At 49.5% G+C, this 25,151-nt stretch overlaps 5 protein-coding genes across 5 annotated transcripts; 1 reads left to right on the forward strand and 4 right to left on the reverse strand.

The window, feature by feature from the left end:
- Positions 1-249: 249 nt before the first annotated feature.
- Positions 250-636, reverse strand: EI90DRAFT_3141261 (uncharacterized protein; the record flags this gene model as incomplete). The annotated part of the gene is made up of 2 exons (XM_039064975.1): positions 250-292; positions 362-636. 2 exons carry the CDS (start codon positions 634-636, stop codon positions 250-252), a joined length of 318 nt encoding a protein of 105 aa, XP_038907402.1.
- A 1,822-nt stretch (positions 637-2,458) lies between these two features.
- Positions 2,459-2,680, forward strand: EI90DRAFT_2959955 (uncharacterized protein; the record flags this gene model as incomplete). The annotated part of the gene is made up of 1 exon (XM_039055455.1): positions 2,459-2,680. The coding sequence occupies one exon, from the start codon at positions 2,459-2,461 to the stop codon at positions 2,678-2,680; it is 222 nt and encodes a 73-aa protein (XP_038907403.1).
- Positions 2,681-3,408: 728 nt separating this feature from the next.
- On the reverse strand, positions 3,409-4,278 carry EI90DRAFT_3141263 (uncharacterized protein; the record flags this gene model as incomplete). Its single annotated transcript, XM_039064976.1, has 1 exon — positions 3,409-4,278. One exon carries the CDS (start codon positions 4,276-4,278, stop codon positions 3,409-3,411), a length of 870 nt encoding a protein of 289 aa, XP_038907404.1.
- A 1,376-nt stretch (positions 4,279-5,654) lies between these two features.
- EI90DRAFT_3107321 (uncharacterized protein) lies at positions 5,655-6,447 on the reverse strand (the record flags this gene model as incomplete). Its single annotated transcript, XM_039062623.1, has 1 exon — positions 5,655-6,447. A coding segment is annotated over exon 1 (683 nt), but the record flags the coding sequence as incomplete, so codon positions are not given.
- Positions 6,448-11,104: 4,657 nt separating this feature from the next.
- On the reverse strand, positions 11,105-20,419 carry EI90DRAFT_3141265 (uncharacterized protein; the record flags this gene model as incomplete). Its single annotated transcript, XM_039064977.1, has 17 exons — positions 11,105-11,502; positions 11,558-12,878; positions 13,136-13,522; positions 13,578-13,677; positions 13,743-14,648; positions 14,705-14,986; positions 15,053-15,858; positions 16,385-16,627; positions 16,680-16,973; positions 17,032-17,196; positions 17,248-18,144; positions 18,199-18,336; positions 18,395-18,526; positions 18,610-18,691; positions 18,752-19,203; positions 19,265-19,904; positions 19,971-20,419. The coding sequence occupies 17 exons, from the start codon at positions 20,417-20,419 to the stop codon at positions 11,105-11,107; spliced, it is 7,692 nt and encodes a 2,563-aa protein (XP_038907406.1).
- Between the last annotated feature and the right edge of the window lie 4,732 nt (positions 20,420-25,151).

Consider the following 25,151-nt stretch of genomic DNA (forward strand, 5'->3'; position numbering starts at 1 on the left):
TGTGTGCATGCAGGAGACGCAAGCGATTAGCAGGGCAGCAGTCCACTGTGGGAAGTAAAGCGATGTAAAAAACCATTTTTTGCTCCGTTTTTTACCATTTGCCGACATTTTCATGGTACTTTGAAGATGGTAAATTACAGCATATGTGCGGTGCAGGTTGGCTGGTTTCAAACTTCGTAAAATACCACTCTGTCGATGGTATTTGAACTACAATGAATTTTACATGAGTTTGGACGTATGTACAATGTGTTAGTCATCATCATCCACGCTGAAAACTGGCCTCGCAGGCTCGCTACCGCGGTCTATAGTAGCCCAATTAGGGCCTGAGTTCATTCCACAATGAAGCCGGCCACAAACTGACGATATAGATGCAAACACAAGAATTTGTGTAGTGTAGGAGAGTGCAGTAAATGAGGTAGGCGGTAATGCCGCATCCAAGCGCCACTGCCTGAAATGAGGGTGAGGAGGTGTCATTCGTTCTGAAGTAGGGACAACACGTTCGAGAATTTCATGCAGTTCCCCATAACAGATCATCCTCAATAGATGGAGATTCGAGTTCACAGCGCCAGTGAGGGGAAGACTAGGAATGAAATCCGGAACAGCCAGAACCAATAGATGTGCTAGCACAAAAGACATGGCGAAGTCTGGGCGCTTATGCTACGTCGTTTTCGGCAATTTCCGTGGGACTTCACGACGGGGGCCTCAGTCCGATAGCGGCTTACACGTGATTTCAAAACCAGCTGGCTTCAGTATAGCCACCAAGCCGCCTCGGAGCTGCCGAAGTGAAACCATGAAATTTGGTCTATCCCATCGCTGTACTATCATCATAGGAAGCACAGCGCTTCGATGAATCAATGGATTGCATCTCAAATTGCTATATAATGTTGCGCTGAGTCTTCCAGTATCTGGACAGAGGAGCCACAGATTCGTACCAACACTAAAGTGACTGAGGAAACATAAGTTTTTGATTTCCAGTTCAGGACCCCATGATTCTGAATGACATAGTATGGAAAGCTTCGTTTCTGCGCGTCCCATTTGGGAACGCCCAGAGAAATTCCCTCATGTTAAAGTAGCCGATGATGGAGACCTCTTAATCCCAACTGAACTCTCTGAAAAATTCTTTCAAATCCTTGATACAGAGGAGGGAGCGTCCGTGCCTAGGCCAGTCAATGTCCCAACATCACCATTGCCACCTCTGCCGTGTCCCCCCCTTCCCTCCGACAATATTCGTCATCAATTATCGGCTATCCATACAGAAACTAGAGTCACGCGGAAACTCCATGCCAACTATCTTATTGGTTGGCCTCTTGAAGCGATTGTTGAGTATCCAAGAACCACGGACTCACCAAACGAACGTATCCCCATATTTTTCGCGTTGATCCCACCAGCCCGGTTTTACCACAGCACAACTTCCTATATGGCTTTGGGTCCCCTTGTGGCATGCACGAAAATGTTCAATGCTATGCATTGAAAGGTCAGAGCGGTGTGTACCCTCGATGCAGGGAACAACATCTAACTTGTGGGTGCCCTAATGCCCGTAAATTACATGTCGCGTCACTGATCCTTCTTTACCTAGGCCAAGGAATGAAAGTTTGCGAATTCAGTAACTTGGAACTACAGTCCATCCCTCATAGCTTAGCATGCCGTGATGATGTCAGCACCCAGGTCTGTGATGAACATCGTCTACGTTATGGAAATCCCTCAGCAGCAAAACATTTACAGCAAGCTACTCTTGCGAAATATACTGCACTCCAAAAGATGGGCTGTCCTTCACCTCAGGATCTCGAAACCATTATGACTGACACTGAATGGGATGCGCTCAATGAGAAACTACACAACAATCTTGAAAGTCGGCGGGGACAGGATCACTGTAACTCACGTTGCAGTGGACGATTGGTTCTGGAGATGGATTATGAAGATCCTCTGCACCGGGGGTCCCTTCGTGTGAGGTAGAGCATCTTTTAGAGGATTCACGCTTGATGTGATGTCTCATTATCCCCTAGGTGCGAACACTTCTCTGCTCTGCACCGAAGTCATTTCGAAGAAGTAATTGTCGGTGTCGATGCTGAATACTTTGAGGCCCTATGGTTTGATGATGAAGAGACTGTCAAAGAAATCGAGTGTATGAGCAATAGCCAGGGCTGGGGACCTGATGCTATGTGCTTGACCGTTGAGAATTCCTCGTCGACCCAGACCCATTGCAGTGAGTCTAACAAGTCTCTACAGTATTTACATAATCTGATTCAACTCAGCTGTTGACCATCGTCTACCAAATAATCGTCGTGGAAAGCTCAAGCGAATCACATGTACCTGTATAATGCGAATTTACACACCATACAATCTTCATGATTGTCCCTATGTTGCAATCACATTTCAGGGCTCTCACACGCACCCCATCCCCCTTGCTCGCACTGTTCCTGCACAATTGCGGGATCTAATCACCAGCCTGGTGAAGGGGATGGGTGCAGATCTTGCAGATGCAACGCCCAGGCGATTTTCCCGTTACCCATCTGTCCAATATGCACTCAAGTCATTCTTCCCAGACCTTCCCCACCCTACTTTAATGGATCTCCACCCTTCTTTGGGAAACTATGAGCACTTGCGGATTTTTATAAAGGTACAGAAACGAAAAGAATTCCCCTTTGGAACTGACTGGGAGGGTATGTTATATCTGGCATGACCTAATACTCGGGTTAGTTACACTAATGTGTATTTTTTCGCTGCCCAGGGGCTGTCCATTTTCAGCGCCAGGAAGCAAACTTCCCTCCTGAAAATCGGTATGTCCGCCGTATCAAAGAAGCCATGGCAGATCCAACAGACAAAGATCAGCGGCACTACCGCATTATCGTCTGTATGACGCGCTATATGAGTGATCTGTTGGCCAATTGCATGTATTGCTCAGTGCCCATGCAGTAAATGTAATCCGACACCACTGGTTTTATTATTTTGAGAGTGATTGATTACGCATGTACAAACAGTCAGCTCTCCTGCTCCCTTTAGGGTTCATGTAAATATATGTGACAAGTTTGGTAGCAATGCAATGTGCTCAGAGTCGACCTCCCCCAAACCCGCGTCAAGCCGAGTCAGACAGATGCTAAGTTAAGAGTTGATAATGGTGCCAAGGCTAGGATGTTGGATCACCAGAACCCCATAAATGGTCCGAAGCAACGCCCCGAAATGACGACGGAGGATTTATGAAAATTTTTAAGAAAATATAAAAAATATAAAAAAGAGGGCCCCAGCCCCCAGACTCCAATGGGCCGCACAGCAGCCCCCCACAGTCCAGCCCACAGGGCCTTGACAGTGGACTCGGGGTGGTAGCTCACCTGGTGGATGCAGCAGGCCGGGGAGATCGGGAGGGGGAAGCGGGAATGGGTCCGTGCGCGGCTGGATGGGCACCAGACTCGCTCATTTCGACGGTGGACGCGACCAAGGGGGGCCAGGACGCGTCTGTCGTGGTACTGGACGTGGTGGAGTCGATAGACGCGCCAGATTTGGCGCGGGAGGGTGTGGGGAGGGTGACGGTGACGACGACGACGATGACAGCGCAGTTTCAGGGCGTGGTGAAGTCGAAGGGAGAGGTGGGGAGGGGGGCGGACGGCGCGTAATATGGCGCAAATTCCATCGGATTGGGGGTGGAATGGCCGGGCGCTGTTGGATCGGGCGCGAGTGCCATGGAATCGACGGTGGGACGGCCGGACGCGGTCGTGGTGGGGTCGTTGGACGATGCAGAGAGGTGGTGGGAGAGGGGGGTCGGGCTACCAGGCGCGAATGCCATGGAATTGGTGGTGGGATGGCCAGACGCGTCGACGTTGGGGGCGGCGTTGGCACTGGCGAACGCGTCGATTCAAGAACAGATTGCACCTGAAAAAGCAGGCGCGTTGTTTCTTGGGGACGACGCAGTGGAGTGGTGGGGGAAGGAGGTGGGGTCGGCTGGCGCGGTTGGGCAAAAACCGTTCGCGTCATTTCCTGGTGTCGACGCGAGGCTGGAGGGAGGGGAGCTGGGCTGGGAGGGCGTACTGGGCTGGGCTGGGTCGTTTGGGTTCGGATCGGGTGGGGGGAATGGCCCAGCGGCGCAGCGAGTGCCTTCTGCGCGCGTTCCAGATGTAAAAGAAAATCAGTAAATTTTGTTTTTAAAATATTCCAAGCCGCAGTGAAAGTACGCAGCTCAGAGCCCTCTTCCAAGGCCCACCAAATGTCCCCCAGTGGGTCCACCTCGAACTTCGCTGGCATAACTCCAAACTCGGATGCGGTGCGAGTGAAATCGCGAGTCGTCATCGCCAATTGAGTACGGCGCTTATTAGTGATGCGACAGGCGATGGACTACCTTGAAAGGTCGTGGAAAAACTCGACCCCCACTGTATCTGGGGTCAATTTCCTCCAATCCGCCAGGAGGGTCTAAAGTGAAGCTGCCGGCTGTGGGCATGACCCGGCTGACAACGTCGATTTATAGTGTCCAAAAGCATCCAATCCCCTCCCACCTCTGATGCGGAGCGGTTTAACACTCGAAGCAAGCTCTCGCCGTAGCCATGTCAGATTGACATGGCTGGAGGGCTGCTACAGTGCTAATCCTCTGAATCATGAGGGGGAGTCAAGGGGGCAGTCTGCTGCATCCAGGACAAGGGAATCCCCTTTTTATAGGCAAGTCAGACAGAGAACCGTGCAGCTTTTCCCAGGGTTCTCCCTTGCCCATTGTGACAGCGGTTCTGCACATGAAAAGTGGTCGTTGAGGACCCTAACCAGAGCGGGGGGCATGTGGTATTTGTGTTGTTTGAGAGTCACCGGGAATTTCATGTCAAAATTCGGAATTTTGTTCCTCCGCTTCTCCGCCGAACCCCTGGAAATTCATACACAATAAGTCAGTGGCAGGGTTATGTCCACTGATCCCTTTATCCAATCTGTGCCACCCTAGATGTCTTGCCACAGGAAGGAGCGGAAGTGTACTCTGTTCCAATTGGTACTAGTGTTGTATTCCACTGGATGCCTACGGCACGCACGCGGAGTTAAAAATGAAATACCACTACCACAACTTAAAACAAAGAAGCAAATAAATCGTCTTTCAATTATCCTTCAATAGGACATGCATTTCAAGCGATTACAGTACAACTTACATACAAGTTCCATGTCTTTCCTCCCATAGCAATCACCCAGAGGCATCAGTCCATGCCTATATATATATTTTACTTTCCCTCGTACAGTAGCAACACACAATTGGATGGTTTTAGTGGCCCTCGATGTTAGCTGCCGCCGGTGTCTCCTGCATGTCTGCCCGCTCCACTGACCTTGAGGGTCCGATTCGCCACTTCCATACATGCCGGCTTACCCTGTGACCTTGACCCGCGCTTCCAAAAACGAGTTCTCCAGTGGGCAAGTTCCCTCACGTAACGCGTTTCCACAATCCCGAAAGATGATGTAATCCTGCCCAAAAGGTAGGAGGCGAACCGGCGTGGTGGCAGCTACACTAGATGAAGATTCCACCTTACCTGGGCACTAGGAGACTTATCCTCCAGTGCTCCTCTAAAGATCATCCAGGTGCGCGTTGGTTGAAATGCAATTTACATCCAGGCCCAAGCCCCCTTCGGGGGCAGCGCTGGGGGTATGGATTTCACGAGCCACTGCAAAAAGGGCATCATCCCCATCGGAATGTACTATTGACTGCTACTCAAACATGTAACCAATCATAGCGATATCATGCTCAGCCTTAATAAGCTGGTCATCAGATGCTCCTTCGGGTCGCTTGATATCAACATTATTCATGTTCATTGGATATCGCACTTCTTCAATTTTACCTGCCCAGTCAAAGTCGACTAGGAGGATCCCAGGCTTACCGTCTTTCCGGACCATGATGTTGGTAGTTCGAATGTCGCCGTGCACATATCCTGCTTGGTGGAGACTGGTCACCTTCGTCCGGATTTCGGTTTCAAATGAGGCTTTCGCATATGAATCCTCCAATTCATGATAAGTATTATCGATGAAATCCATGACAACCATAGACCATCCACCGGGAATGGACTGAAAGCCCCTCAAGGCAGGCGCGAATCCTAATAATGAGCATGTGTGATGCGCATCCTTCGAGTATCGACGGACGAACTTGATGCATATTTTGTCATCACCGGCAGTGCCATAGAATACGAGTTTCTCCTCGTTAAGGGGAGATAAGTATTCGAATGAGTGGTTTGTAACGTTGTCCAGAGAAAGGAAGTGGGTAGGGTGCGGGAATTCCACGTTGGGTGGCTGGGCGGGGGACGGGGCAGTAGTACATGCAAGTTGGGATTCGTAGTAGTTCTTCAACACGAGAATCGCCTTCTTCGCTGCACCCAAAAAACGCGCGGTTTGCATCCGCATATCGACGTCGGATGTGTGATAGAAGAGCGGCAAAGTAGGTGCTAAAACCTGTAGATGAGGGCGTGTGGTCCACAGGGCGCCTGCAAAACCAATATGGGCACCTGCGACATGAACTTTAGGTCATGATGCACGTCTCGAGAACACACATGCAAGTTCACCAGCGATGTAGAGGATAAAACAAGGGAGATTGGAGCCCAGATTAGCGGAAATCTGTCCCCTCGTAAAGGCAGCGTAGTACCAGGCCGCTTCAAAGAGAGGCTCAGCGCCGCCTAGGCTAATCTCTGACTTGACTTCCATGAGCCCGAAGCAAAAGTTGTTGCACCGAAGATCTCCGTCAGTCGTATACCGGTCGATTTGGCCCGCCAAAAAGGGGAGCTGGTACTCTCCAAAATCTTCTCGAGCCTTCTCCGCCCTCCCTTTCTCGGCGTCGTAAAACTCTGACATAGAACTTGACAGCTTTAAGGCAAAGTCATGGTCTGCCTTCGTCGGTATGTAACTTTTGCAGTCGTCTTGGAACTTGCCAAATATGGGATTGTACAATGTGATAGGTATTGTCGCGGCGGTCGATGGTGGGCGATTGAAACAGAATGCAGGAGGGTTTCTTCTCTGGTCAGCAGCGAAAAATTTCAGCTTCCCTTTTTCTGAAGGCGCCTTTTGCGCAAACTTTGAAGCCCATTCCGCCCGGCCCTTGGCGACACGGTTGCCTTTATATGATGAAGGTGGAACACTCTTGCCTTGGGGAAAGGGCCATCGTCAGGTTCACCAAAATCGATCCAGAGGGAATACCAATAACTGAGCTGAGCCAGCGAAACCATAACTTACTATCTGGCGGTACAAAATGGGGCGGTCACACGACCAATACCATTCAAACAGATAAGGAGTAACACAAATCATGCACTCACTAATACGTGGAACCTGGACGACAATGTGGAGATGTCTACGCTGAGGCGGATGGAGGAAAATCTCGGATAATATATCCACAGGTGATAGCGATCCGGCATCTTCAAGTTCGACGGTCTTCATAGCCTCGCCGAAACTGTGATCGACTGGAATGGAAACCTTCCAGAGTGTGAGGGTGTCTGTGTCAATGTGTTGGAGAGCGACCTTCTTCTCCTCCTTGATGGCTTTCTTGAGGGCACCAACAGTCTTTGTATCCGAAATTTCCACCGGAAAGATGCGGTTGGCGTCATCGTCACGAATGAGACATTGAAGTTCGAGGACACGGTAATCTAATTGTGGCACTAAAGACAAGCTTGAGGGGGGAACGAACGTGTTGAATGCTCACTGTCGTCCTCTGTCTGTGGCTTTCGGCCTGTCACAAAGTCAGGTAGGTGTCTACTTATCGGGATGAGTGTTGACGCACCGGGCAACTTGACGAGCAGTGCCTCTCCAGCTAAGATGTTCAAGCCTGCTATTTTCCGACTCGGAAGGAGTTCTTTAACCCTCATATTAGAGAATGCCTCGCTGACTAGCTCCTCAAGCACTTCATGATCATTAACGACGAAATCAGCTGGTGAGTTTGCAAATCTCCACACTTCGAGCTCGAACGCAGCAGTGTCGTCAAGGCGAGGCGACCCCTTGGCCTTGACCTTCTCCACCAAGTCATCAACATCGGCGCCGGAAGATACTTCGACCTTGAATGGCCGGCCAGTAGGCCTGTTATTGTGATTGACCACAAGGCACCAGACTTCCATGACAGTGAACCAGACACAATAAACTCGGCCAACTCCGTGACAATTACATACAGAGCAAATCGATAGGTCAAATCGTGAGCGGTCCGAGGTGTTGACCTTCTTCACTCTAACAGGCTACAGCGGCCGCTAAGTACTATTGGGGTGCTGCACAATGAACCTATTCGAACTTAGGCCACGATGGAACATTCAAGCTGCTTCTGATGTTCGATGAGTCCTATCCCAACAAACCCGCCACCGTTGCCAAATATGCTCCATCCGAACGTTTATGCGAACGGAGAGCTTTGGCTGGTCACCTACCCACGATGTCGCTGCAGTACTGACGAGCATCCAAATGTTTGTTTCACGATCCCATCGGTATGGGTTTCGTTAGTTTTGACGCAAACCCTCGTCCAGATCATCTTATCCTGCCAACATCATTTGAGAGTGATTGATTACGCATGTACAAACAGTCAGCTCTCCTTTAGGATTCATGTAAATGACAAGTCTGGTAGCAATGCGATGTGCTCAGAGTCGACCTCCCCCAAACCCGTGTCAGACAGATGCTAAGTTAAGAGTTGATAATGGTGCCAAGGCTAGGATGTTGGATCACCCATAGATGGTCCGAAGCAACGCCCCGAAAATGACGACGGAGGAAGCAGACGGAAAGGATGAGACATTTCCTGCTTCGATTTTTGCGTGCAGGATCGAAATTTCGGGCAGAGTCAACTGAGCGTGACGATCCAAGCAAGTAAGCAACGTTAGTCGCGAGCCATTGAAACAAGAGGTCAGAAGTGGGGATGGGCATACTTACTGATAAGTCCAAATCCTTCTAATCGACCAGTGGTTCTCCCGAAGTGAGCGACGTTATTCCGGGTATGAAGATCTACTGAGTTAAAAGACAAATCGAATGATGGAAGCACTTGAACATGGAGACAGCGGCAGCGACGATCGAGCGAGGGGCCCATGCCGAGATGGAGATGGCGGTATGGGCGGTATAGGAGGCTCAGGCAGAAAGGCTCAGGGGTGCGAGCTCAAGGAGCGTTTAAAAGTGAGTGACACCCAATGAAAGAACATCGGAAAATCAGCCAATCGGCCATAAATCAGCAATCCAACCCTCAAAACCCCAGCGGAATCGACGCAAAAGCCGAGCACGACGCAGCCTGTCATCACCAACCCCCACGGGTCATCGATTCCGCGAAAATCGGTGAAATTGCCCACAAATCCAGAATGTGCAGCACACAGTGGCCCGCCACCACAGACGTTGTACAGTCGCTGATCAGGAGTCGAGAGAAACATTCGATGGTAGAATGGAAGACTCGAGCGTGGAGAGTCTGAAGCGCTTGAGCCAAAGAAGTTGAGATGGCGAGTTGGTGGCGAGATCGAGACAAAGATATGGGGGAGCCGATACTTACGTCGTCGAGGGGATGAAGCGACTGGGCAATCATGCCTCAGGACCGGTAGCGTTTCTAACGCTAGGAAGGGCGAGTGGGGCGCACGGTCAGATGCAATGACCGTAGCAAGCAGGTGGGCAGACGCTAAAGACATTGTCGTTGTTGTTGAACTCTTGTTTGTTGAAGCGTGTAATGTCGAGATCGATGAACCGGCAACTGCGGACACGCGGGCTTGGGCGGATATGAATGATGCGAATTGAGGAATGGGGGGATCAGATGTGGGGATAGGTTCTAAGGGCGTCGCAGAACGTCAGAACGGCGAGTTAAAGGGGGGAGAAAGGCATGGAAAGGGGGAAAATTATGACCAACGCACCAAAAATCAGTGACCAGCCAAAACTCGCCCATCTGACCTTCCAAACTGAAGCAAAGGGCTTGGGGCAAAGCAACCGCCACCACATAATTCATCCCCCCGTCGACAAAATCGCTCGAACGGCAGCAGATCGTCCGCCAGCTTAGGATGAAGCTAACGTAAGATCCAGGCCGATGGCACAAAGGACCGGCCAAATCGGCCAAAAATGACACAGAAGGCCGTCACGAAGCAGCCCACCAAAGACGCCTACGGCCAAAATTGCCCATGGATTCAGATAGAGATCCGAGGCAAATGCGCATTGGACCAACGTGAGGTGTTGAAATGGAGGCTAAGGGCGTGCACAAAAGATCATAGACACCATCAATGTGATCGCCAGAAAATCAAATGAGAGTCTGGAAATGCGGTTGAGCGCAGATAGGGCAGAAAGTGAACCAGAAGCGGAAAAATTAAGTTCGTACGGAGTCGAACTCTCATCAAAGGGATTCCCCAACAGGATCTGATACGGAAACTTCAGCGGGCGAGACTGATATGGACGATTCAGTGGGCGATACAAATGGCGACGAATCGAGACCGACGTTTTCAACGGCAAGAGACAGCGTTGAGTCAGTCTGTTTTGCTGCCTTGCCCAACCTCAACGCGATTGTTGACAAAAGTGGGAAAATTGGGGTTGGTAGAAGTCATCTGAGGTGTCGGCTTCGTAGATATTCTGAGTTGAGAAGGGGTTTGTGAACGGGAATACGCTGGGGGTCGTCGTTCAAGTTGCCGACGGTGACTGTTGTAATAGTTGAGCGTGACCTACCGTGTGTCATGTCATGTGCAACATTGATAGAGTAAATTGTTCATCAAGGAGTGCTTGAGAGAAGATATATCAACCTGAAGGCTCGATGGGGCACTTGGTATGTTACGCGGAGGATTCCGAAACGCCTGAGAGGGCTTGTGTTCCAATCCTCAGGTGTTCATCTAATTTCCCGTTGTTTCTTTGTCTTGTTGCTGGTTTCTCCCGGGCTCCCGTGATCTCCTTCTCGCAAAAATCTCCTATGGGGTCATGTGCCACCTGAAGGTGCACATGTGCAGATAGAGAGAGGGCTCGTGACCTCTTCTCCCCTCTTGAAGGAGAGGGGAAGGTTGGGGTCCAAAAAGGGAAGTAGCACATGTGATAAAATAAAAAAAATAATCATAAAAAACCAATAAAAAGGGGAGCAGACCCAAGCAGACCGGTTGCAGACTGGCAGACCGGTGGCAATAGGCTATTTCCATGGTCGAAAATAGAGTCCGCCCCTCCTTCTATAGAGTTGGACAGATGTGCACACTCTGTCTTTTACCAGTCACTGCTTAGCACGATGACGCTTGCAGGGGCGGGCTTTTACTCTGACAAGCCCCTCCTCCTCAGATTCCACTTCTGAATCTGCCCGCATTGAGTGTGTTGACTTTCTGTGTGAAAGTGAAGCTGGCTTAACCCACATGTCTGGGACTGGAAAATCATGCTGTGCAGCAAGGAGCTGTGCTTCATGACCAAGGAAGTGGCGAACAACAAGGAAGATAGGAAATCGTTCGGCCCCAGCTTTCAACAGCTCCTGGACCTTCAGCAACCTGTTCTCATACTCAGTATCTGAGTAGAGTTCCCAGTCATTTGGGAAGTGTGCTTTTGCTGTGAATGCCTTGGGTGTCAGAGCCTTCACAAGATTCATGCGTGCCAACACAGCGATCACTATTCCTTTGCTCCCTGCACAGCATATCAGTCAGCATTGGTGGTCAGATGAAATAAGCTACAGACATACTGTGCTTGTCACGGAAATTGGAAAACATGGTGTCATTGAGAGCTTGCTCAGCAGTTCGATCTGCTTTCTTGATGCCCTTGCAATGCTCTTTCAGAGTTCTTCGTCCCCACCATGGACTTGATGTGTTAAGGACACCTGAAATGAAGAGTAACCAGAGGTGGAATAAAGGGGGGCGGGCTTTCCAACCAGCTGCACTCTGCCCATGCTCCAAATCCCAACATAGATTGTTGCCATATTCTCGCATATTTGCACCAAGGGAGATTTTCTTGGGAATCTTCTCACTTATCTCCTTGACACGGTGGTTTGGTGCCCAAGCAGTAATGATGAGTGATGCCAGTAATGCAAGCTTGAAACGTGGATTCGAAGCACTGTAAGCACTCTTCAGCCAACTTGTGAGTTCAGCAGTGAATGAATCCTTAAGGTTGTCCTTTGTGATCCAATCAGTGGGGAGTCGAGAACGTTCAAAGACCCAAGTGAGGTCAGACAGCTTTGTATCCATCCATGTCCAAGATGATTGAGGGTTTGCACTTGTCAGCTTGATGCTTGCAAGTCGAGCTGCTTGATAATCTGGGTCATTGGACTCCTCAGCAGCATGGGGTTGAGGACCTCCATCAGGGAAGATGAAATCTGTCCAGATGTGCCAAACAGCATACTTTGTCTGCCGTTTAGTGACAGGATTCAGAAAAGCTGCAGGATAGCGGCAGAGGTGGGAGACTTCCATTTGTTTGACAATGACGTTGCAGCAAAAATCTTGTTGGGCACCCCAGTCATCATGCTGACCAAGTTGCCGCAATGCTTCAAAAACCCTGCGAAGCACATGCCGGGCACAGCCATCTGGGAAGAATGGTGCCCCAATCTGTGGTATGGTGATCTTCTGGGTTGAGGCAGGGCCTGGCTTTGGAGGTCGTGGAGGTGAAACCATCCGATACAGTACTTTGACCCATGAGAGAACATCAACTGCACAATCCGAGAACATGCCCTTCATGGCATGGGGTGAAGTGCAGAGAACAAGGAGCAACCGTTGGGTGGCAGATTGTGAGTTATCAAAGGGACGATCAACGTGTACCAGTTGCTTTAATTCCTCTAGCTGTCGTGCAAAGCGTCGAAGATCCTCAGCATCAGCAAGTGACTTTGCTCCATCAATGTAACGCTTAACCCCCTTCTCCACTTCATATAAGGCATCCTTCAGCAAAGCATCAACACCATATGCGGCCAGTCCATGGATGATTTTGTCATGTTTGGACATGGGGGTGGAAGCCAAGTCGGAAAATGTGTAGATGCCATCACGAATTTGACGAACAAAGCACTCGGCTACAATAGACTGAAAGTAGTAAGCAGTCAGTGGGCAGAACACATGGGAAGACTTGGAGCATCTGAGAATCTTTCATCATTATGGCATCAACCAGAATGTTCGTGAACATTCTGGTGGACATGCCCCAATTTCATAAACATGATAATAATATGCTATGGGCCTGTCCACCAGAATGTTCGTGAACATTTTGGTGGACATGGTCCATCTCAGCACTGACAACCATTTGTGCAAAGACCCTAGCATCCAAAAAACAAAAGACTACTTACATCAAAAGTTGAAAGTGAGTAGTTGTATACAACCACTCTCTTGGATGCAAAGCGTGGAACACCATCAGCATCACGAGGCCATTTGTCTGCCTCCACAGTAATTGTGTCCCTTGCATCAGGACTCAAATGCACAATCTTGCTGAGAGAAGGAAAGCCTGTTTCCTTGATTCCAAGTGATAGAAGAAGGGGGTCCATCACAAAAGTGCTCAGAACCTTGCCAGCCCCACAGAAACCAAAACTGCCAGCACGTTCAAGGGCAGCAAGAAGTTCCCTGGAAATTTGATCAGGCCGATGATTTTCAGATTTTCGGCGTTGTTCCATGTGGTAGATTTGTTCTATCCCCCAGAAAACTGGATAAGTTGCCCATAGATAGAGACGAGGCAACACCTGAACAGCAGAGATCAATTATATGATTAGTTGCATCAGTCTTTGTCTTGCTCACGCCAGGTGCCAGAATAATTGTATGCTGCTTCAGCTTCCTGACAACCCCAGGATTGGACCATGTAGCCAACAAGGGTTTGATGATCTGTTCCATGACATGCCTATCATTGTACATTATAATATTGAGTCACTAAATAATATAATATAATATAGAAGATGGCATTACCTTCCTGTCCGTCGATCTGCAGGGATTGCAGTAAAGTTGAGGACCCAATTGTTTTCAAGTCGGAGGTCTGTTGGTGGGCGTTGGTCAGCTTGGTGACTGTTTGTCAACAATTTCTGGCGCATCCGTTCATAAGGCATTTGTCGGGAGACATAGGCCTCTGCTTGTGCTGCCCTCTGTTCCTCTGCTCGGCCTTGGGCAAACTGTCCAGCAAGTGCAATGCTCACTGTACCATGCATTGTCTCAGCACCTCCGGAGCGGCGAGCAATACGATGCTGAAGTAGATTATAGCCTTGGAAAAAAATCCCCTTGACTGGCTCAATTGTATGGCCTGAGAGTTGAGCAAGAACTTCATGTTCAGAGTGTAGATCATCAGAGTCATCCGAGTCATCCGAGTTTTCCATCCACTGGGGAGGGGCCCCATGACGTGTAGAGTGGCGAGGCTCGGCATCGGAGTTGGGGGGGTTATTATTGTCATCCTCCACATTTGGAGCCAAGAGGGCTTGATTGATGAGCTGTGCTGCCTTGTGAAATTCAGGGAAGACTAAATTGGCTTGAACATGGCCATAATCGGTCAGGAAGGCTTGAGGATAAGTATGAGTCTTGACACTCTCAGACCGATAAGGGTCTGATTGGCGGGGATTTCCATAGACACGATCAAACATATGGGAGGCAGAATTTAGTCGAAAAAGCAATCCCCCTGGGGTTGCCTTTTCACGGAAGAGCTCTTCCTTACGATCGATCTGTGCCCCTTGGGAGTCAAAGATGGGAATTGGTTCACCATCCTCGTCTTCCAGGTCGAAATGCTCCAAATCTTCAATCACCTGCCCATGCTCATCAAAGACTGTCCCAAACTCTTCAAGAATAGCTTGTGGATCAAGAACTTCGGTGTCAACAATGGAAGGTACACTATAATGGTGGGAATCAGAGAATAATTCTAGCACAGAACCAAACACAATACAAACACAATATGGGTGGCAAGTGCAATGCTCCATCGGGAAATGTGTTGGAAACTGAAATTGTGGTTCCATGTCGTTGATGTCTCCTCCAAATTGACCATATCCAGTGGCAAATCCTGACCATACTTGATTGTTACGACAAGGGGAGTTGAGTTTGTGAACCAAGTATCATCTGTCCACGTTGGTGGTGCATTGGCAACAAATTCTGATGTGTAGTAGTGTGCAAGGGCATGATGCATGTTTTCAACATCTCGTCGCCGCAAGGTAAGCTTCCCATTATGCTCCTGACTAATAATAATAAGAGTGCCAATAAGCCATACTACTCCATCCAATCATTTGGGGGAGAACACATACACCCAAGGTGCGACATCCTGGTATTTATTAATATTTCCGCCAATAGGAGCATAACGAGTTAGGGTGCTGTAGTCCCGGTCAGAAATATAGGTCATTGACCACAGAATGATGCTCGTTGCCATGCGGATATGGCTGGTATTCATTTGAGTAGGTCCAGTAACATGGCCACATGGTACAGGGTCAAGTGATCCATCAAGGAACGAATTTGGTGCCATGGCCAGAAATACACTGTCATGACCGAATTTTCCGATGTACAGCATGCGACCCCTTGGATCAAAGCCAAGATCCCCCTTGCGATTCAGAAAGTCCCGCAATGAACCACACAGGTCAAGGTCAAAACTCCAGGTGGGGAGGACCCCAATTGGGCTCGGAGGAAGGATCGCATCAAATCCACAGCGATCGGGCACTTTAAGGGAAAAGTCAATGGAGTGTCCATTGAGACGGAAGGTATATTGTCGTGAGGTTCCCGGTTCATGGAACTGGGGATCCAAGTGTAGTCGATGTTTGCGCTGCAAGAGGCTGAAGGCACTTGCACCATTCTTGTTGATGTACAAGTGGCGCAATGTCTTCATGGGCAGTGTTCGAGATGGTGTATCATAAAACTTTTGCATTTCAGGTTGATTAGAAGCCTCAGTTGTGCCAAGGCGGGCGCCAGCGATGATATCTTGTCTCACAGCACCATATCCCTCTTCTGCAAGAGGATTATGAATGTCATAAGGGGGAATGGTGTCCTCCTCAGAGGGAAGCTCAATGAGATCGGAGGAATCGGTTGAGATCGCTGCCATCTTCACGGCGGATGAGATGTCCTTCAGGTGTTGAAGTGGGAAGATGAGCAAAATATGGCCAATTTGGCAACATGATGGCATATTTCCAATTTCACCAATTTGAAATATTGCCTGTTATGGGAAGTATTTCTGATCCCAGAAAAACAGCAAGGAAATCATATGGTTACTATGCAAAAATGTCCAACTCCGCCACAATGTTTGCGAACATCATGGTGGACTGCCACTCCCTTGCTGAAGGCAATGATACTTTCATCTGAAAAGCAAGGCAGTCAGTCTCCAAAATGGCTATCTCCACCAGTATGTTCGCGAACATTCAGGTGGAGTGGGAGCACTCTGGCTGGAGAACACAAATTATTATGATTATGTGACAATGTACAATGACCAAATTGTTATTTGTGTTTCAGAAATGTTAGACACATTTTTCTGAAGACAGGAAAAAGAAACGGAACACGGATGGGGCCCCGGAACATCATTTTTGGCCAAGTCCACGCATGCCACCTCTGTTTGAGACAAGGTCACCAGGTCGCTGGGGAGCAGCCTCACTTACACCCTTTTTGGCTGTTGCACGGGTACGTCTTGGTTCCTTGATTGGATCCTGGGGCCGTTGCTTCTTTGCAGCAGGCGTTACTGTGGATTCAATAGATGTCCGGGGGCGTTTTACGCCTTGCTCAGGCTCACCCCTATCACTAAGCTCCGATCCGGTTGGATCATCCTCTGGTGTGGGGTCTTCAACATCCCTTTGGCCAGGATCAGGCACAGCCTTCCCCTTACCTTTTTCCACCCTAGTGGGCTGTATTGAAGTGTCTAAGTATCACATAAACTGTGGCATATTATTGACCTACTTTTTTGGATGGCATAGGCTCCTCGTTGTCAGTTGACTTGGCATCACTGCTTTCACTGCTGCTGTCTGAAGACTTGGATGGAGTGTCATCTCGGTCAGGGTCCCCTTGTTCAGGATCATAATCCTTCTCCTCCTGTTGATCCTCTAATTTATCCAGGGCCTTCTGATGTGTCTGTTTAGTGGTGAGTCTGATGGATATGTTGGCATGTTTGTAGTTATCACTTGCCTCAGAAATGGTGATATCCCGTGCATCTCGGAGCCATTTTGGCAGCACTGGGGATGTTGATTGGCGTTTCTAGGGTTTATGTTAGATCTCTGGAGAGTCATTACTAGTCTAGTGACAATAATTTTACCCCAGCCATAATCGAACTACTCTTGAATGTGAATTTTGAAGGTGGCATTCCTCCCAACAGGCGAATATCCTCCTCAAATAATTGGAGTTCTCCAGCAGAGCCTTCAGCATCTTGCGCTGCTTTGGCCTTTGCCACAGAGGCTATGACTGAGAATCGGTGAAGGTGCTAAGTGAACAAATCAATTATCATTCAGAAAATTCAATATACATTCCTTACCTGCTCAAATGCATTCCATGCTGTTATGATACTGGAATCAATTGGGCCATCTACTTTCCCTCCCTTGTGAATAAATGTTACTCCTTCGAAGGCTTTCCTTAGCCCATCAAGTTGTTGGCGGTGTTGAACACGTGTGGCATGATAAGCCTGTGCTGCAGATCCTCCCTCAGGATCCTCATCACTTGAATCCAATTTTCCCTCAATGGCACGGACAAAGGCTTCAGGTTGATTGAAGTATGTCAATGACTTTCGAACACGGGTTGGGATGACGAGTTGGAAATCGGGTGGGCTTGGTGCATAAATTGACAATGCATCTCTGACCTTCAAGTGCAATGCAGAAGTGATGGTGTCGCTCTTCAAGAGGGGGCGACGGCAGAGTTCATTATGTAGCCCATAGCTCACCCATGATAGGCACCATTTTGCAGAGTTACGGTGCAGGTGATTTGGTCCTGCATCAACCTGGGTAGGAGAAATCCGTGGGTATAATGCCATTGCACGATCAACAGCATCCTTGCCCTTGCGGAATTTGACGAGATCGACATGAGTGAAGTTGTTGTCATACCAGCGCAGGAAAGTGGTGATGGATGTGCGGTATTCAAGGCACTCATCAGACCATGAGATATTGAATGGTGCATCACCCAAAAAGCCATTCTTATGATTCCCAGGCTCTGGAGGGTCCAGAGAGGGGTCATCATCAGGGACCTTTTCCTTGGCCTCCCTGACGCGTGCCTTGGTCTTGGCACGTACATCATATGTTGATCCACGCTCAAAGAACCCACCAGGTAGTGGCGAAGAAGAATTGGTGCGTGAGGGGATGGGCTTGAATCCACAATGATCCCATTCAATTTTCCAGTGTTTAAAGCATGGCAATAATTCACTAAACACGACATGTGTGAACTGTTCATCAGGTGAGCTTGGCATCCATCCAACAAGTATATCCTGGCTACATACCTCCACTTCAGTCCCTGGCTCCACAGCAAGCAAAGGATCTTGAAGAATTGCATCAAATAGTGCATAGGATGCATCAAAGTAGTTAAGTTGGGTGATATCCATCATGTAGGCATTGACAGGGTCAATCCAAGCATGGATCTATGGCCAACAGATCAGTTGATAATTCTCATGTCATAATAATTTGTTGATAGTCCACCCAGATGTTCGCGAACATTTTGGTGGATGACAGACATATGGCCAGCTCCACCATAATGTTCACGAACATTTTGGTGGATGACAGACGTATGGCCAGCTCCACCAGGATGTTCGCGAACATTTTGGTGGATGACTGAAATATGCCCATACCTGCCATCATGTTTACACACATTATGGTGGATAGGGCTAGACAAACGAAATATGATTGTGACATACCTCCTTGAAAAACTGTTCATATTCTGTTGAAATGTCATCAAACTTTGATAGGAGACCATTTGTGATCAGAATCATATGCCACCTATGAATGACGCCAGAGAAGAGGACGTTGAAGCGATGGCGACATTTTTGGAGCACTGACTCAGGGAGAATGTTTCGGTTTTGCTCAAGGACCTTTTCGACTGCACTCCATAGTGCTGTTCGGTAGTCGATATATCGTGATGAGTGATCCCGATGTGAGAACTGGAAAACGTCATCTCCATAAGTCCGCTGTGTCTTCTTCGACCCTTTCTTGACAATCGTCGCCACCCCAGCCACCACCTCGGCATCCTCCACACCTTTCCAGAACTCCACATTGAAGTATGCATCAAGTGGGGGCATCCTCTCAACTTTATCAATGAACGTCTTGACAAAATGCAGTGCCAGTTCATCAAGCTCTTCGGTTTTCGCCTTGCGTGATTTTTGCGTCAACTTCCCATCCAGTTCCTTCAGGAGTGCCTCGAATCGCTCATAATCGAAGTTATCATCCACGTCAGACTCCGTCATGAGAAGCCCCAGACGTTCATTTTGTGCTTGGACATATGTCCACAGATACTGTTGAAATGATGAAATCAATGATGTCATACATAATTATTTCACATAGCAAGCAACATACCGCACATGTATGACCAAGAAGTTTTGTCGAGATGTGGTTTATTGTGAAGCCCTTCCAGTCACGGTAGTACTTGCCGACACGGACAAGTTCCATCAGTCCCCGATTGGACCTTTCGTCAGCTGCAATCCGCTGGAGCTTCCTGTGTGTGCCGAGCTTTGGCCACAGCACCTTGCGGATATCGAGGTCAATCCCGTCAGGCCCCTCCTTGGCCGCAGCAGCTGACCGCCACAGAGTTGGCCTCCACCCTGTCCTCACCTGGACATTGAGAAGGTGCTGATAAACGGGCACCAACTTTTCTTCCTCTGATGCCATGACTTCGATGACATCCTTGTTTCGTGCGAGAAGCTCAATGACGAAGCTCCCCATACTTTCATCTTGTTCCAAAACATCTAAAAAGCTTTTGTCAGTTTGGATACGAATTTGTGTTTTCCTCCACTTGCCCAAATCATACACCGCAGCAGGCCATGTCACAAGCTCTAGGAGCTTTAACTTCCATTCCTTCAACCTCTCCTCATCCTTCCGATATATTTCCCTCTCCTCCGACGTCGCCATATTATCAACCACCTTCCCTTCCACTGCTTCCCCATACTTCTTTACCTCACCGGCTACCGCTGCATATGCAGCCTGTAATGCCCCAATTCTGATGAATAATGATTATTATCAAATTATTTATAGCGAAAGAAAGCCGATAAATAATGTATCATACCGATGTTGTCCATTTAGAACTTGCAATTGGCCAGCCCTTGCTGCTAGCCAACCCACCTCACTCAGTTCAAGAACTGCCAATGACTTATGGTTATCTGGCGTGATTATTTTTGGCCAGTCAGTACTGGTCACCCAGGGTTGCCGGATCAACAGCACAACTGGCATATCTGGTCGTAGTCTTGATGGACCACTGTCCTCAATGATGCTATCTTTGATGCCATCCAACCCGGCTTGATCGATGGCCCGTGCATTCCTCACACCGTAGGTGAGAGGGAGAGAACTGTGGGTGTGAGCCTTCAGCTCACAAATGCCAATGAAGGCTTTCTCACGCAGCGCATGGGACACTGCTATTGCCTTGTCATATGTCAAACGTCTCAGGTCCTCTGAGATCACCATGTGGCGTGAAAGGCCTTGGATATTCACATTGGGGAGCGCTGTGCTTCCAGCCATGGTGGATGGGTGATGATGGTGGTGGGTGGTGAGCTGTAGCGTCTGATCGATCAATCGATCAGATCAATCACCTCACTGTTACTCATCATTACTCAAGTCCTACCATTCTGACTCATTCACCTGGTTGGCATAATTATTTCCCCAAATGCTGATATCACAACACTTTATCCTTGGTCCACCAGAACGTTCGCGAACATTCTGGTGGCAACCATGACATTACATGGGTAGGTGACCTATGTCTCAATATTCCTTCAATCCACCAGAATGTTCGCGATCAATCTGGTGGACCAAGGGTTGTGATATTATCAGTCTTGTATAATTTATTGTGTCTAGGTTCTATAATTATTGTACTGACAACCCACTTCTCCGCCATACTGTTCGCATAAATTCTGGTGATCCTGCCTAAATTAACATGGCGGAACCCTTGCAGTGACGGAACCCTGACACTGTTTTCCCCTATAATTCTGGGCCTTCAAGGGTTCAGGCCTAAGAAGGGGATACTGTCATATCCATCCCTGGCCATCGACTTCCGGTCCCTCCAATCCCTCCGGCCTAACTCCGCTCCTTCTTCACTAACCTCGGAGCTCCCGTATTCCACAATCCTCTCAGTACCCCTCGATGGCCACCACCCCCTCATTTCAATTTATTACCTACACCTCCCTAAGTACGGAGCCCTGAAGACTTCCGGACAGCTTCGACGTCCGCTAGCACACTCCCACCTCCGCTGGGCAATACACTCGCCTGCCCTGCAGAGCCCACCTTCGGGCCTATCCCTCCTTTCCGTTTCTGGGTTATCACCTGCCTTTCCGCTAACCCCGCGACCCGACTCGTCAGTAATATTCAGTCAGCTAATGATTAACCCCATTAGCTCCGCTCCGTTCGGCTCTGCCAATTGCGGACCCGTCTTCGCTGTAACCATATATATATCCAACTTGTACATAGGTTACACTCCAGTAATAAAATCAACTAGAGTTACCCCCCTTCGGTTCAGATTGCCAGTCAGTAAGTTAGGGCACAGACGTGTCACTAGGCACAGCGCTCTTGGCATAAGTCGCTGAGGCCAAAGCCCTCCATCATGGAGACTCTCCCTTGTCTCGAATCTGGTCTCTGACACCGACCACCCCATATCTTTCCCCCGACTCAGCTTTGTCCCCCACTGGGACTGCACAACTCCTTCTTAAAGAACCCGAGAAAATCCATGGTGGATCTCTTGCTGTGCGAGTGATGCGCTCAGTTTGCTCCATGGCCAGAATAGGTGGTTGGGGTCGTGATTCTCAGGCCAGCTAGCAAATAAGTGAAGTGGGCATTGTGCGGGTGGTTGGTAGTGGAGAGTCATGGCTGGCTGGTGCACCGTTGCCCCAAAGAAATGCCACGATTAGTTTGAGGCATTCCGCTACCATTCATGCCAGTGGTGTATGTCAGACATTGCTCGAGGAGGAAATCGTCCATTACCTACCATCAAATTTCCATCTCCTGGAGAAGAGGAGAAAAAGATGCGTCCTGTCTCTGCCTCCTCCATGTCCAGCAGGGAGAGCATGCTCCTCTGGGAATCGGTATCTACAAGGGGCCCATCCATCGACTCCCAATGTCATCGCATACATCATCAGGAGTCACTAGTTCACAACATGACTCCGTGACTAACATATTCAATATGACAAGCGGTTTGAGTTCTCCCTCTACCATGAACACCAAGTCATCCACTTGCAAATCTGGCTCGACTGGTTCTGTTGAGTCATATGGAGAGCCAATCGCCATTGATGGAGCAACTTTTGAGTTAGTTTGCACTGTTGATCTGTTCTCTCCATTGCGTGGTTCCGAGTCTTTCTTGCCTCCTTTGACCAAGGTGCCCCAACAGATGATCAAGGACATGAATCTTTATGTTCCAGGTCACACTCCAGAAAGAAGACCTCGTCTTGTCAGAGACCAGGTTGAGACAAAGGAATGTCTCCATGGCAGAGGGCTTCAGCCTCAGCAACTTATGCCAGGAGTGCTGTGCCAAGTAACACGTCCATGCCCTAACTTACTAACTGGCAACCAGAACTAAAAGGGGGTAAACTCTAGTCGATTTTATTACTGAGGTGTAACCTATGTACAAGTTGAGTATATATAGTTACAACGAGGGCGGGCCCGTAAATGGTGGGGCTGAGCAGAGCGGAGCTAACGGAGTTAAACATTAGCCGATTGAATATTACCGACAAGTCAGGTTATGGGGTTAGCGGAATGGTAGGTGAATAACCCAGAAACGGAAAGGAGGGATAGGCCCAAAGGTGAGCTTGCAGGGCAAGCGAGTGTATTGCCCAGTGGAGGTGGGAGTGCACTAGCGGATGTCGGAGCTGTCCGGAAGCCTTTGGGGCTCCATACTTAGGGAGGCGTAGGTAATAAATTGAAAAGAGGAGGTGGTGACCATCAAGGGATACCGAGGTGATTGCGGAATATGGGAGCTCTGAGGTTAGTGAAGAAGGAGCGGAGGTAGTCTGGAGGGATTGGAGGTAGTGGAAGTCGATGGCTGTGGATGGATATGACAGTATCCCCTTCTTAGGCCTGAACCCTTGAAGGCCCAGAATTAGTGAAGTGAGGGGAGCTGTTAGATACTGATCCGGAGGTGGGCACCGAAGGTCGCCGATGCGGGCCGCTAATGGCCGCGATGGCCGCGATGCCTCAGACAAGGCCCGAGGGTAGGGCATTTGGCCTCAGCAACTCTAAAGGGAGTGCTGTGCCCCCTAGCTGTCTCTTGGCCCTCATTTCGGACTCACTGGGGCTGCCTTGTTGGGGTCAGGACTTAGGGTCGTGGTCATATCGATATTAGAGCTGAAGTACAATAAAGTATCATACAGGATATATATAAGGGGAAAGAATGAATGGGAGCGGACCCGGGCCGAAGGCCGAAGGGTCCGGAAGCAAACAAAGATAAGAAGCGGGGTTGGCCGCTCCGCGGCCGGCAATGACCGAGGGTCAAACAAACAATAACAGGTAAACAAAGGAAGGAGTGTAGGGCCGCGATAGCGGCGATGGTATCATAGTAGCGCTGGACTCGGAGTTGGGCCAGAGTCGGGCGCGGGGATGGTAGCGGCCCTGTAGGGGCCAAGTGGGCGAGGTAGGGGAGTCGCACTAGGCACGGTGCCGGAGGCGGACTCAGGGCAGGAAGGTTGGTGTGGCTATAGGGGAGTCGGCCAGGTGCAGGGGAGCCTAGGGGCAAGCAGGGGAGTGAGCAGGGAGTCCTCATGGAGGATAGGGCTGAGGTCAGGACTCGCGCTCGCGCTCGCATAGCGGGAATGGGCTCGGGCGGCATCGGGATGGGTGGCTAACGGGCCGGGATGCATGGTCGTGACAGGAGCTGTACTTACAGAAAAGAAAAAAAAGAAGACGGAAGTGAGGAGTGAGAGGAAGGGAGAGATGAGAGAGGAGTCGGGGTTCCTAAGGAGCTTCGGGTCCAGGCTTGTCTGGGTACCGAGAGTGGAATGCTTTGATGAGGTCGGAGGCGTGATCGAGTTCACCAGCAAGGAGCCATTGTGTCTCCTCGTTGGTCCCTTCATAGCCTAGCCACTTGACCAGGTAGAGGAACTTGTTGCATCTACGTTGGTCGATCTTGGAGTCGAGTATCTCTTTGATCTCGAACTCGAACTCGCCTTCGATTTCTATGGGAGGCGGAGGTGGCTGGTGGTGGTTCGGAATGATGTTCAGGATGGAAGGTTCGATCTGTGAGACATGGAATACCAGGTGAATGGCTCGCATGTTTTCCAGCAGGCGGAGGGTGAGGGAGTGAGTTCCAATGCGGGCAATGATCTCGAATGGGCCGAGGTTTTTCTTGGAGAGCTTTTTGGAAGGTTGGGTGGAGCGGAAATACTTGGCCTTTACATAGACCGAGGTTCCTCCCTCAAAAGCTGGGGCAGGACTCCAACAGGAGTCTGCTGGGCCCTGATAACGGATCTGAGCGAGGTGCATTTCCTTGCGAAGGAAGTGGTGGAGGGAGTCGAGATCTACGGAGTACTCTTGGGTGCGTACTGATGTTAGGTCTCGCTCCAGGTGAACAGTGATGTTCAGATGGTAGCCTTTGTTGGCGAAGAACGGAGAGACACCTGTGGTGGCATTCGGAGCGTTGTTGTAAGCGAACTCTGCGAGAGGTAGGAGTTCGGACCAACCTGCTGGTAGTTACTGTAGATGCGCAGGTACTGCTCGAGCGTCTGGTTCATCCATTCGGTCTGACTGTCTCCTTCCAGATGGTAACCGGAGGTGAAGTGGAGGCGGATGTTGAGGGCCTTACCAAGGGAACAGAAAAAATGAGAGACAAACTCCGGACCCCTGTCGGAGGTGATGTGGGAAGGAACTCCGCACTTGGAGAACACATGGAGGAGGAAGAGCTTGGCCAGTTCCGGAGAGGTGATGGTATCGTGGGTAGGAATGAAAATGCACTGTTTGGACAGGCGGTCCACAACAACCAAGATGGAAGTGAATCCAGAAGAGGAGGGTAGCTGTTCGATGAAATCCATGGAGATGGAGTTCCAAGGACGTTTGGGGATGGGGAGTTGTTTGAGTAAGCCATAAGGCTTATGATGGGGAACTTTGGCATGGGCACAAGAAGTACAGGATGAGACGTAGCCCTTGACGAAGTTACGGATGCCCGGCCAGGTATACTCACGACATACTAGATCCAGAGTCCGGTTTTGACCGAAGTGTCCAGAAAGTTGGTGGTCGTGTTTGTCTCACAAAACGCGGAGATGGAGATCATTGGAAT

The sequence above is a fragment of the Cantharellus anzutake genome, assembly GCF_015039405.1.
Source record: "Cantharellus anzutake strain C23 chromosome Unknown EI90scaffold_376, whole genome shotgun sequence".
Classification (NCBI taxonomy): domain Eukaryota; kingdom Fungi; phylum Basidiomycota; class Agaricomycetes; order Cantharellales; family Hydnaceae; genus Cantharellus; species Cantharellus anzutake.